At 33.0% G+C, this 14,580-nt stretch overlaps 1 protein-coding gene across 1 annotated transcript; it reads right to left on the bottom strand.

Annotated features, from left to right (window-relative positions):
• Window positions 1-4,788: 4,788 nt before the first annotated feature.
• LOC130682155 (deleted in azoospermia-like) lies at window positions 4,789-10,895 on the bottom strand. Its single transcript, XM_057496303.1, has 9 exons — window positions 10,767-10,895; window positions 10,404-10,495; window positions 9,796-9,847; window positions 9,299-9,362; window positions 9,070-9,209; window positions 7,602-7,670; window positions 6,818-6,871; window positions 5,936-6,052; window positions 4,789-4,842 (listed from the first exon to the last, which is right to left on the bottom strand). The coding sequence occupies exons 1-9, from the start codon at window positions 10,893-10,895 to the stop codon at window positions 4,789-4,791; spliced, it is 771 nt and encodes a 256-aa protein (XP_057352286.1).
• Between the last annotated feature and the right edge of the window lie 3,685 nt (window positions 10,896-14,580).

Below are 14,580 nucleotides of genomic sequence, written 5' to 3'. Positions count from 1 at the left end.
TCGGCCATGAGACCACAGTCATATATGATGCTGCAGCATACCTAGTAGGTACTGCTCTGTTGATGCACAGCACTGGAAGTCACAGATAATCATTTCCAACTCAACAAAAAAAGGGTTGGTTTCTTATGAAAATCTCTCTTCATAAGCAATACGTCCCAAAATTTGCGTTTACAAGCAAAATCTACCAGGATAAAAAAACTGAACAATATTTACACTTTTGAATTTCAAGTGTCTAAACCCCTGTTCACATACTACCCACCCAACTTGCCATTTCTTAAGGTAATATGATATGGGTGAATAAGTAAGACCAAAACACTTTTGGGAAAAAGAGGTTTATTTCTTTTTATTCATTTTTGCAAAGACAGTTTCAGTAATAGGTAATATGAACTTACTTCTAACTTTAAAATTAATTTTCCATTTTGAAAGGTTCAGGACTTTGTGTTGTCTTTCTACCTTACTCTTTTAAATACTTCAGTCCAACAAAACAGCAGACAAATACAAAGTTTATTCCCCTACTTTCCTTAAGGGCAAACTGGGATAATTTGAATTGGCTCTTTAGACCTTGGTATCATCTGTAGTAATCAAGAGATTTAATCACAGAATGATAGACACACACACAAAAAGAACAGAGAATTCTTAAAAGGACAAATTTCAGGGCACTTTCAAATTCTGAGGCCTAAGTAAGCCCTCTTGGGGATCCTTAAGTTAAAAGTCTCTTCATATTTAGAATGAAAACTGTTCAGACTAAGACAACAAGAGGCCCTGATGAGAAGGCCTATAGTAACGGCAATAGGCTAAGTAAGGTAAATAGTGTCTCCACGTGGTAGCAAAGGGGCCAATGTAAAGAAGGCTAGGCAGCCACTTTAAACTCATGTCTGCGGCAAGTCATATGATGTGATACAAGGGTTTCCCTTAGAAAGGATTACCCACCCTACTGCCACCTTTCCAGGGCTGAGTCCTCAGACTGCTCATACTGCTACTTCTCCTCTTCACGTCACCTGTTCTAGGCACCTCTGCTAGAACAGGGTACTGGCTGGAAAAGCTGGACAGTGGGTCCAGCAAACGTGGCTCTGGTGCTCTAGCTGCTTGTCAAGATACAATGTCTAACCACAGGGAGACTAGCTAATCTAGAAATGGATTGTTGACTCTAGCACATTCTTGGGATATGCTTACTAAACAACTTTTGTTGTTTAGAAATGTCAAAATTACTTTGACTCTCCTGGACATATTTTACTTTAATAAAGGGAATATAATAGGCTAATAAAATAAAAATCTATTTGCTCTTTAACAAGTAACTAATATTTTCATGTTTTTTAAAAAAAATTCCTTTCAGATACTCTGATTAACTACCAAGTGTCATAAAAAATTTCAGCATTCTTCAATACTAACATTTAGTACAATTTAAGATACAGCCATCAAGTTTAGCATTTCAAGGAAAAAAGAAAAAAAAGGAGAATGGTAACTCACTGAGAACCTTATGTTCCTAGTAAAATTTAGTTTGTCTTGGATTTAAAAAAATTAGGCCCAGAATTTTAGTTATCCTAATTGCCATCCCAATCAAATAGCATATCTGTGTGTGGATTCCAGATAAAAGATAAATATTTTGAATAAACATAAGACCCACTGATTGGACTGTTTTGTTTAGAATATGTCTTACTGGGTTTAGATAAGGAAGACATCAATAAAGTTAACTATATGTTGAGTTCCACTGATTAAAAATGTAGTTTTAAAAACTTTTGCTTTTGTGGTAAATTTCTAGACAAAAATAAAGTACAATTGTTAAGCATTGTAAATATCGTAATGTTAACTGTTTACTTGTTAGAGAAATGAAATGCCTGTGTTCAAACTATCAAAATTCTGCCCTTTCAAAATAGTCGGTTTTTTAAAACAATTTTTTGAAAATCAGCACTTACTTTCAAACTCTTAAAATGTTAATTGCTGTTTAAAAAATTCCTTACAAATTTATCTTAAGTTACTCCTTTCGGTCTTTATTATTTTTTACTTTCAACTATATATTCAACACAGAACATTTCTAAATAAACATCTAATGAAAAACAGTTTCAGTGTAAAGTAAAACTAGGTCATCTAATATAACTTATGTAGAAAGTCTGAGTGCAATTTATACAAATTCAGCATTAAATTTATATAATAGTGAACAACTTTCAGTCTTTTAATATTCAAAACCAACAACTTCCAATGAGACTAGAAAGTTAGCAGAGAGAATCGATCAGATTTAAGCACTGCCCGACTTCTTCTAAAGTAATGCACTCTTTTATCCTAGAAAAGACAGAAACAGTCCTTTATACTTCATTGAAAATTTCCTAATATCACTATGACCTAAGAGTTGCAAAAATACTTAAAGCATTTATTTTAGTTTTAAAAACTATAAATAATGAGAGAAAAGTGATCCTTTTTGGGAAGCATTCCTTAACTTAATTTTTAAAATTACTGTTTTCACTAAAAGAAGTGCATAGGTAGAAACCATGGCTTGAGAATAGCACTCCACTTCAAACTGAAATCCCAGGATTTTAGGTTAAAAAATAGAAGTTTGGGCATACTTTAAGGCATATCCTTATCCTGTGATGAAGACCGATCATTCTTTAGGAAATAAAGAGAGAAATAAACGACCTATCCATAACTGTCCTATCCATAATTAACAGGTTTTACCCTGGATATTTACGCTGGATATGCCTGGACTTTACGCTGCTGGCAGATGGGCAGATGGAGGGAGGTGAGGCATTACAAAGAGGAATAGAGCTCAGTAAACTAGTAATAACCTAATACTATCTTCTCTACTTACTCAGCTACATTTTTAGCTCTCTGTGTTTAGTCATTTTCCTAGGAATTTAATTCAGTTTGTCATATAAAGAAAGGTGGTTTCAGGAAATTATGTCATCTGCAACAGGGTAATATCCTATTTGAGTTAAATCCCAGAAAATTGGTCACAAACTCAAATACCTTCGGAGGTCAGGTAAAGATATCAAAGATTTTGAAGGAGCTGGAATTAGGACAATTAGAAGGAGTAGAATTTACTATGTATATCCTGCCTCAATGCATTCAATTTCAATGAAAACAACAATATTTAGCTTATCAAAATAGGTCTAGATGCCAGACATCTGCAAACTACGAACTTCTGACTCGTAGCCCAGAGAAGCAGAAAATTGTGGAAGGTGTAAAGGGAGACTTTTGTCTAATACCAGGTGAAAACTCAAGTTTAAAGACTGTATCATTTAAGTACTATATATTTAACCTTGAAAACTTTGGGCAAGGTAAGCTGTCATATATCCCCAGTTCTTTCATTTTAAATTGTACTGTCTATACAGGATGAAACAGCCAGAGAACAAATGACAACTTTAAGTGAGTAAGTTTATGCTCTCTGTTGTGAATATGGTTGAGGACTTGATCCTGTTAACAATTCTCCCCTTCTGCATTTATAAAATCCTTACACTGCCCTTTAAAAAGGCTGTAAGCTTCATCCTACGTAAATTCATTGATGGAAAAAAGCTATTTTCCTTTAAGACACCCAGCAATGGTTGAAAATTTACCTTTGAATGGAAAATGGTGCTGTCATTTTGGAAAACTTCAGTCAGTTCCTCAAAACGTTAATAGCATTACTCATCAGAGGCAAAAAAGAAACAACCCAAAAGTCTATCAAGTGAAGAATGGATAAACAAAATGTGGTATATCCATAAGGAAAAGGAAATGAAGTAGTGAAACATGCTGTAACATAGATAAACCTTGAAAATATAATACCAGTGAAAGAATCCAGTCATAAAAGGCCACATTTTGTATTATTCTATTTATAGGAAATAACCAGAATAGGGGATTCCTCTGAAGAAAGTAGGTGTGATAGATAAGTTGTGGGGAAAATGTAGCGTGACTGAAAATGGGAAGGGGATTTGTTTTGGGGGGTGATTAAATATTCTAAAATTGATTGTGACCCATTGTGTACAACTCTGTGTGAATATACTAAAAGTATTGAATTGTGCATTCTAAATGGGTGAACTGTATAGTATGTGAATTTTGTATCAATAAACCAGGTATAAAAATATTTTTAAATCCTGTTTTCCCCATAGAGAGTCCAGTCAGTTCCTTTCCATATTTACAGCCTCAGAACTAAGGGATCTTAAAAATCTTTAGTCCTATGTTTCCTTATCTTAGACTTGTTAAAAACTGGAGTCCTAGTAAGATTTAAGTGATTTGTCTGAGGTGGTAGAACCAGGACCAGAAAGCAGAACTTAAATTCAAACACCCACATTCTCTTCCATTTTACCAACTCTGAATCAACTTCCATTTCTTTCTACTCAGCTCTTTTTACTGTTTCACATGATCTCTTCTCTCCTAGCATTGTTCAGGTATGTCATTTGAGTGATCAATTTCTTTTATTCTCTTTAGTCCAATATCCATGTACTCTTAAGTTCTGCTTTCTGTCATCTAAAATTTTATTTTTGTATTTGGTTAAGCCAATATTCTCTTTCAACTCTCCTCTTTCAGGAACCTTTTCAATTGTCAGCTTCTGCTAAAGGTTTCTTTCCCAAGGACAAACTCTACTGTATCGAAGTTTGAGCAACATAAAATACACTGCCAGGCAAAACCCTCTCACAATGGTTTTCTGGGTTACAGTCAAATGCCAAGAGTTCAATTAAAAGCTCTACATGAACTCAAACTAAATATACTAGAGGAAAAAAGATGATTCATAACTGACAAATGTGCATTTTATCATGTATACTTTTCCTTTCATACCTTGAAGTAGTCATCTTGAGTAACAAGTGAGTTTCTCACTCTGTTCTATGGATTACATAGACAAGATACCACCGTCTGTATGCTTCGGTCCACAGATTTCTGAAACAGAAGTTTTCAGTAATCTAAAGATTATTCCTTTTACTCTTAAACATTTTTAAATAGATTATTGAATGCACACACTTCTTGCTAAAGAATTCTTATGTAATTTGTAATTCTTACCATATGTCACTTCATATGTAACTTCTCTTTGATATTTAAGAAACAGTGTGCAATCTTAGTCTTAAGTGATAGAGCACTGGTTGAAAAAGCTTAATTTAGTAAAACCCTAAGATATTCTCTTCAGTTCCTTAATTTTTCTTTAGGTAAGTAACAATGAACTTCAGCATTTCAAGAAAAAAATATCCAGGATAAAACCTCTGTACACTATTTTAATATTTTTTCAAATTTTAATTCTTGTATCAAATCAGGGAATTGTTCAGTAGTTCTGAACATCCTATAGTTCATAGTTCTCAGCATTTTTCCCCCTGAGAAACAAATGGATGAAGTTCACACACTGCAATGGGAATCTTCAACATTATGTTGTGATTTCCCCATCATATCAACTACTTCTACATTCCTACTCATTCAAAATAGAATTCAAGAGTGACAGCATTATTATAGGAATCTGATCTAAAGATAATAGAGAAACAACTCTGCCTATTTCAGTACTTCAGTTATTACTAAGGACTCCACCACTCTTAAGAGCCACCAAATGTTATAAGAATACCATAATTATGTATTATAATTTAGCTTGTAAATGTTTGAATTGGTAAAATACAAGGCAGATATAATTCATACTTTTGTGGAGTAGGATTCCTAAGGAAACTTGCCTATTGCATCTTACCAAATCATGTTAATGCAGTATTTATGAAAGTATGGTTAAAAAATGAAAATGGAAAGATTACTGAATGGAAGGACAATGGAAAAGGGTAAGATTACTGAATCAGAAACTCTATGTATACAATGAAAGTTTCAAGGTACTGAGATTTCATCAACTTTTACATAAATTGCTGAAATATCAACTGTTAAGCTCTGTAATTTATGGCTTCCATATTTAAATTTGGGCAAACATGCTTGCTTCATAAAGAGCCATTATTAAAACTTGAAAAAAATATGAGGCTATAAATATTAGTAAGTAAAATGAGATGTTTGCCTTTTGTGGGCCATTTCCAGAGGATGCAGTTGCTTCACGAATGGAGCATTCACTTGTCAAAATTTCAGCTCCTGGGTCAACTTCATTACAGTGGTAGTAGTTAACAGCTGTATAAGTCTACATTTAAAATAAAAGTGTGAGTAAAGAGATATTCATTAGATACATTTCTAAACAATCTATTCTTCAAAATGTTGAGCTGATACTGAAAGTATCAGTGTGGACTTAATTGAAAGGCAGTAAAGCAATCTTTTATTTTAAAATGTCTTCTAAGCTTCAACATGATTATAATTAGAAGGAGTCAAAGAAAAGGTAAACTCCAACATATAGCAAGGCAATAGGAATTTCCCAGTGCCTAAGAATTTTAACCCGTATTACATCCTTCAATGATCCAGTCTTGATGAAAGACAGAAGGTAACAAAGGCTCAAGTGTTTTAAGAGTTAGCACCCTCTTTTGTTATTATCCTGTTCTTATACAATAGCTTTTAGTAGCAAAGTTTTTCTTAATTTCTCTTCAACAGATTTTTTATGTGTGAAACCAAGAGGCAGATTCAATACCAATTCTAGATTCCTAAGATTAGAATTAGCATAGGTATTAATACTACCTTTCTTGGATTATGCAATGTATCAACAAGCACATGAGTAATGTTGTATGGAGAGCAGCCATCATTTACACACACTAAAATAATGAGAAACAGCACAGTTCCAACCACAGGAGTATATACTTGCATTGACGAGAAATTAAGAAAACCTAACACATAATGTAAAAGGGAATTTAAAAATATTTCTAGGCATACATATGACTAAAGGTCAAGATATATAAGTCAAACAAGAAAATATTAAAATAATGAATAGGGAAGTATATGTTTGGTTAATTCACCTTACCAGAGGCGGAATAACATAACTATTGTGTTCCCCATCAGACCACTGTGGTGGCATCTTTAAAAAAAAAGGAAGTAACTATTATTTACATATTCTTATATATTTTCACACAGAGAGGAGACAGTTTTGAGGTATTTATTTGTCATGCTGGCTCCTTGAACTTGTTACAATAAAAGAAAAAGAATGGAAGTAAGATGTACTTTATGTTTACAGTACCTGAGGGTTTTATTGTTATTTTCATATATAAACCCCACCTTTTCCTCAGTTTTCCGTAGCTGGCTTTCAGGAAAACTCAGAGATAGCAGTTGTTTGAACCTATTACCATAGATATGGTCCTGGGTCATAAATATGGTCCTCTCCATGGGAAGAAATTCAGAGAACTATTATCTTGGTATTATCAAATACAACTGGAATTCAATGCTCAATCCAATCTCAGAGCATTTGGATCAGAGCATTGGTATCAAATACCAGTTGTATTTGATACAAATTTATATTCCGCTTGCATTATTTCAGCTATTTGACAACAAGGATGGAGGAAGACATGTGGAACTATAGGAGAGGACACCAAATCTTGACAGTACAGAAGAAAACCTGCTAAGTATATTCCTGTCAAAATATCATTCCCTTATTCTTAAGTAATACAGCCCATAATTCTAGACAAATTCTTATTTTTTCTTGTATGTAAGCCTACTCAACTAGTTTAAATAACAATCTACTGGGGAAATTTACATAGATAAAGGCTTCACTAATATTCCAAAGTAAATCATTTTGTTCCTTCTTAAATTACCTGGTAATTATATACAGGCAGCTGATAACCAGTGATGACCTGAACTGGTGAACTTGGATAAGGATATGCCTGAAAATAAAATTTACATAAAGAATGTAATATCAAGGTAAATTTTTAAAAACAAGGAAGAAGAAATATTATTCCTAATATAACAAAAATATGAAAATAAATCTTCATTATTTTTCTATATACCATGCAGGATTTTTTTGAGTGACTGGCTTCGTGAAGAAAAAAGCATTCTCTGTTGAATGTTAGCTTTTTGGGTAGGGAGGAGAAAGAGATAAATGAGGAAGTGACTGATTTTGCCAACCTAAGTTTATCTTGTTTACCTCCAATTAAAAGTTCTCTCTTACACTGGTAATAAGGCTCTATTAGTTCAGATTTCCATGTTAAAGTTATATTGACACACCTGCTATTTCTTTCTATAAACACTTTCAGGCAGTTTGTTATTCTTTTGACAATATTATTGGGGTCAGGTGTAATCCATCTGTAGTCCTTCTATAGATTTTATGGCTCCTTCTGTATTTTACTTCTAAATGTTAAGGGTAGTGTATAACCCAAAATTGGAAATGAGACTGCACTATGTATTGTATCTTTCAATAAATATTTACTTAATCAAAACATCGACCATAGTAGCATACATGAGTACAGCCAGAAGAGGTAATAGCTCACAGTAAGTACTAGGAGCAAACAGGAGTTTTCTTCTAGCCATGCTTAGAACAGGAAAAATAAAATATATACCATCCTATACTTCTGGTTGATGGAAAATGTAAACAAATGAAAGGCAATGTAGACCTATTTAACATTATCTTGTCTTTCTTTTCTTCCAAACATCTTTTAAACTGAAGAAAGTAAAATGAACCAAGTGTTATCATCAGTAGGAGATATTAAATACTCCAAATCCCACTTCAAATATTAAACTAACCAGGACCAGATAAATTATATGCCAGAAACTCATAGGACTTACAAATACAGCTAAGTCATCAGGAACCTATCCATTCTAGAACCAGAATACATCTGGATGCCAGCACTCAGTACGAGGAGGCATCTAAAAATCATTGCAAATATAAAGAATAATGAGAAGAACTGCTAACCTTAACAAAGAATAAACCACGCATAAGGAAAGCTGCTTTTAAATATTTAAGGAGTTGTCACAACAGGCAAAAAAGAAGAAATATTTGCTATGTGGCCATAGGGGTCTGTTCTAAGATAAAAGTTTACCAAGTATATGGAAGCAGATTTTAGCTTAGTATAAGGAGTAACACTAAGAATGACAGGTTGCTGAAAAATGCAGTTAAGTTTCCATCACTCCAAGTATTCAAACAGGGACATATATATATCAATTATTATGGAAATCATGGATATAATCTCACAGAAATCAGAAATAAGATAGGCTTACTTTTAAAAGGCCCCATCTATAAGATCTCCAAAACTATAATAAAAAGCCAGGACTGTAGAGAATTCTCACCTGCACATACAGACTTATAGGATGCATCATGGTTGGAGGCTGCATGTAACCTACAGGGTTGTGACTGCTCCAGAGACACTGAAAGTGTGGTGGTGGTGGTGTATTAAAAACCAAAGGACGTGGATGCACATGATAAGCACCTTTTCAAAGGATAAAAAGAAAACAAAACCTATTTTCACTTCTCTGAAAAGCTATGCATCTGTCAACATCAATTCCTTTCTCTACTCACAGAAATTTTGTTTCCTGATTGCAGGGCCCAGTTTCAGCTTTTTACCATGGAAACTTATCTGTGACTGAAAATAAAAACAGCAGCGAAACCAGATCAGTTTTGAAGCCTTTACTTCTAAAACTTTGTTAACCTAGTTCTCTAAGATCCCCACAGTCAGAGATCAGACTGCAACCACACCAAATAAAAATCTATCTGCATGAAGCTATCTTATCTACCCTCACTACTCTAGTCAAAGTGTTCAGAGGTGTCATGAACTTGATAAAAAACTTTTACATGCTATCCATCCAGTCCTGTCTCTAGTTCATGAAGCCAGATATGCCCAATAAAAAATCATTTCTGACAAGCTATGTAAGATTAAGTTTGGGATTTCAAACATGAAGTATATATATTTATAGTATTCCATACAAGAATTCAGGACTGAAACAATACTAAACAAAACTAACCTAAACTTAATTAAACATAAGGTAATTAAGAGATTTTCCCATAAGATTACTTACTTCTACTATCTTCTGGACATCCACGTCATTATAAAATGAAACAAATCCATAGCTAAAGGGCAGATAAGTATAAAATCACTGCTGTAAGTATGACCTAAAACTTCTAGTAGTCAATGAGATAACTGACAGAATCATGATAAAGGATGAAGAATATACTGAGATAAGTATTTTTAAAATGTACATAATGGATCCTGCATAAATCTTACCACATTTTTTTGTTTTCTTACCCTGATCTATGTCAGAAGTAAGGTAGCATGGAAACCTCATTCATTAACAGAAAATTCGTATCTAAGACCCTGAATTTATTATCTACATCAAGATGGTTAAAATTTAAAATACTGTGAAATGTGTGAAGAAAACAATTGATAAAACTGACTAACCCACTTATGTGCAATAAATGAAGACAGGGAACATTTAAATACAAACATCAGAGAAATTATTAAATAGAAGAGCTGGCAACAAACTTTTATCCTCTACATAAAGGAACCTGACAAAGCACCAGACTTCATTTATACAAATGTAAGAATATCAGTTTTGAACTCTACTCTGATACTCTATAGATGCCATAGCACACTTTTTATAATTTATACTCAGCATGTTTTACTTACCCTTTGGGCACACCAGTTCGATCCGTGATTATCTTCACTTCTTTTATTGAACCATATCTAGCAAAGAAACTTCTAATTTTGGTTTCATCCATCTATAAAGAAGAATTTGACTTCAAGAGTAAAAACTTAGCATTCAAAAACTTTTCTTATACTATAAAGAAGACTTAATGTTGTGGAAGTATCTCCCTCAAGTATCCCCTAACTACCTGTAGCTCTTTGTCAAAGACAGTTTTAGTCCCTATTGGTTAATATAAAACCAATTCCAAACTTGCATGAGTACAAAAATACCTATGTTTCCAACAGGTCCAAAATCTCATTATTCACAAAGTATTTTTTAAAACAAATGAAATACGGATACAATACCCTAACATCAATTCCACCAACAAAAATGGTGTTTGGCATGATTTTGCCTTCTGGTAAAACATAGCCTTGGCTGGTTGTAGATGATGAGAACTGGGTGCTGGCCTCTTTGGAGATGGTGGTTGAGTTCATAGTTTCAGAATTTTCAGCAGACTGCAATTTTGAAAGCAGATATCATCACTAGATATACAGGCTAAGCCATACATGATGTGCTATCAATTTTGTATTTAAAGTATAAAACATTTTCATATGAATCACCTTCATTATAAATTAATAATCAAACAACTTAGTTCAAATTCAGGATTTAAATTAATTAGAGTAATCATGATGAAATTTTAACAAAAGTGTATCATACTTTCTTAAGCCCAATGTTACCCATCACCATCTCTTGTAAAATTCCATGGTAGAATACTCACTTTATATTAACTGTGAAAATTAATGGGAACTGGTAAAAAATGACTGGAAAGTTCAGATTTGTAAAATATCAAGTTAATAAAGTCATCCTGTTCTATGCCAGTAAGCAAATTTTTATTTTACTTTTTAAAAAACCTTATTAAAAAAACATGGTATATATTTTTAAAAGATAAAAAGAAAATTTAAAGCTACATTAAAAAGAAAACAAACATCAACATTTTAAACCAGTTTATCTTGCCTCATTTTCCATTCACCAAAATTAACATGGATTTTATAATCATAATATTGTTAGTATGCCCATTTTACTTTGGAAATGGACGATGAAAACCTCATTTGCTCACATATCATAGCTCCTGCTAAAAGTAACATTTTTTTTCTTGATTAACACAAAATCAATCCTACTGATGTTTAATTTTCACACTAGGTCAATAGATATAAATGATACAATCTTTTTTTTCAGATAAAGAGGCCCACACATGAAACTCATTATTTTTCTGGATTCTGTTCAGAACCGTCTTTAGTCTTCCCACACTAAGGTTAATGTAAATTTTTCTGAAGCAGAATTTACTGACAAATGTATGTTGTAAAAGCACTATAGCACAGTGAAAAAAAAATTAGTTTTAGTCAGGAGATCTAGCTTCATGTCCATAACTAGGTTATATATAAGCAACTTACTTGGCAGCCTTTTATCTTGAAAAACTACATTGAAGTGTAATTCCATCTTGTAAAGTATAAAGTGGTATGTCAATGTAAGTTAGTGTGCTGTCACTTAAATTCATTTTCAATAGGTTAAAAAAGTTTCTTTCCTGCTTTTTACTAGATACTTATTTTGTAGAAACCTTATTAATGAACAACCAGAGTTGGAACTTTAATAAACTATGGTGATCCTCTCATCTGAAATTCATTATGTTATACCTTATTGACTATAAGAGGTTAATTACAAAAGACTGCAAGAGATAAAGCTATAATACCTCTGCTTATTGAGGAAAACAAAACACAAATAAAACAGCACAGTAGTTCTGAAATTTTTGTACCTTATTTTCTCCCCAATATTCCCTTAATTTGTAGATGAACTTTGGGTACCTTTTTATTTGATAAACTGTTTATAGTATTATCTGTCTGTGACCACAGTGGATGGCATTTTAATTTAGAGCTGTTAACATCAGGTCAGAAACTGCCAGATTATAAGGATTTATGATAATATATTGATTCTCAACCAGGGGAGATGTTGTGGCCCAGGGGCATTTTTGGTTGTCACAACTGAGGAGTGTTCCTAGTATCTAATGGGTAGAGGCCAGGTATACAAAAAAAATCCTATAATGCAAATGACAGCTCCCCACAACAAATAATCATCTGGCCCCAAATCTGAAAAGGGTCATGGTTGAGAAATCCTAGGATAGCATCACCAGAATAACACAGGGGAGTCCACAGTCCATATGGTACCTACAGAAGTGAAATGGATACTTGAGGCAACTAAAGAGTAATTTGGGAAACAGAAAAAAAAGCCATTTTATATCATAGGAAGTTTGGTTTCGGGTTGGTTTGCACAAATTGGATGGCTGCCTGTTTAATTGGAATGTTAAGTATATAATTCACCAAATCATTTTACCAGTGTCCTCATAGCCTCAAGAAGGCATCATCATGGCCCCGTCCTCAGCCAGCAGGTAGCACTCAAAGCTAACAAAGCAAAGTACTGCATTTTAAGACGTCTGAGCAGCAGACACTAAATTCCTTCTCTGTGTATATTATTTTCAATTAATACATTAAAAAATCCACAACCAATAGGCAACTTTAGGTTACTTTTAAACTATTGCTAAAAATCCTCTACAAATGAATGCTTAGGCTAAAGCAAAACGTTTGTGTTTAAGTATTAATCTTAACTATCAAAGGTATAAAAGACAATAAAACTGCAAGTAAATTAAATGTAAGAAGGATATACTTTTCTTAATTATATCTTCAAATAAGTTGGTGGGTTTTGAAATGGGTACTGCTGGAATATTAGGGAGAGGTGAACTTGTAGGCCACTAAGCACATTATTTGCAGTAATATATATTCCGTTATATTTGGATAACCAAATAACAAAGATAACTAAAAGCTGAAAAAAACTGTTACTCAAGCTCATCGGTTGTCAGCTGTTCCATGTGACTTCATTCAACTACTATGTCTACTTGCAAACAAATATCTATGTATAAGGATCAGCACAGAGGTCTATAATTTGTAGTCATCACTTATATTCACCAAAGGAAGGCACTAATAAATAGAAAAGCTGAATTAAAGAACTAGGAAATGAAAATCAGAATAAAACCTTTTAGGTAAAACCAAGAGTAGACTCCTGGGAGAAAAAATATAAACAATAAAAAAAAACAATACAGGCAAAGATGAAAAACAAGCCAGGAGGCAAAAATATACATTAGCCATGAAAAAATTGTATGACTACAGATTATAAGAGAATGCTATGGATAAACTTCATGGTAATAAACTTGGAAATCTTGATGAAAACGCCACCTTAAAGCAATTTCAATTAAAAAAGAAACATAAATTAAAAAAAAATCTTAAGACAGAACACTGGATTTCTGTCTCAGCTCCACTGGGGCTCAATTCCACTGGAAGTTTTTCAAACTGTAAAGAAACAGATAATTTTTGTGTGTGTAGATATTCGGTGGAGGGTGGGGTGCACCAAGACAGAAACAACAGTAGGTAGAAGAGGGAATAAAGGAGAAATAAAATTCAAATGCTTTTTTACAATTTTTCAAAGAGAAAAAAATAATTCTCAATTTATTTTTCAAAACTGGCACCACGTAAGTAGTAAAACCTGATTAAGATGGTCTACTCCTGCTCCCCCGCAGAGATGCAAAATTCCATCAGTATATAAAAACATAGAGTAAAGGTATAGTTTACATTGGAATTGCAAGGATGGTTCACTCTTAGGAAATGTTACTGTAATTCACCACTGAAAAAGTAGTTGATATAAAATACACCATTCATTCTTTAACTTTTAAATCAAAATTTTTTTAATTAAAAAGGTTTTTCTGTCTTGGTGCACCCCACACCCTCCACCCAGTATCTATACACACAAAATTTATTCTAACTTTTAAAATAGAACTAGAAGGATCTTATTTTATACCGATCTAGTTCTAAACTATCATTAGATTTAAAGAGAAACATTATAGTCATTTCCATTGAAATTAGGAATAAGGGCATCACCTTATAACCACTATGAAGTTTTTCCTTTATATATGACAAAGCATTAACATTAATATAAAGTTTTTATAAGTTATTAAGATAAATATGCAACAGGTGGATGAAGAATTCATAAAAAGGAAATATAAAAAGCTAACAACAAACTTCAATTTCACTGATTTAAAAAAAAAAACACATCAACACAGCAAAATATTTTCCAGCT

The sequence above is a fragment of the Manis pentadactyla genome, chromosome Y, assembly GCF_030020395.1.
Source record: "Manis pentadactyla isolate mManPen7 chromosome Y, mManPen7.hap1, whole genome shotgun sequence".
Classification (NCBI taxonomy): domain Eukaryota; kingdom Metazoa; phylum Chordata; class Mammalia; order Pholidota; family Manidae; genus Manis; species Manis pentadactyla.
The sequence above is the reverse complement of the archived record's forward strand: the minus strand, read 5'-3'. Positions and strand labels throughout refer to the sequence as shown.

Excerpts from the sequence above, each read along its gene's own strand:
- LOC130682155 (XM_057496303.1), bottom strand. The coding sequence starts at position 10,895 with ATGAACTCAACCACCATCTCCAAAGAGGCCAGCACCCAGTTCTCATCA. Across the intron at positions 9,848-10,403 it reads CGAACTGGTGTGCCCAAAGG|CTATGGATTTGTTTCATTTT; the intron begins GTAAGTAAAACA and ends TCTGCCCTTTAG. Across the intron at positions 7,671-9,069 it reads CTATAAGTCTGTATGTGCAG|GCATATCCTTATCCAAGTTC; the intron begins GTGAGAATTCTC and ends TTTTATTTTCAG.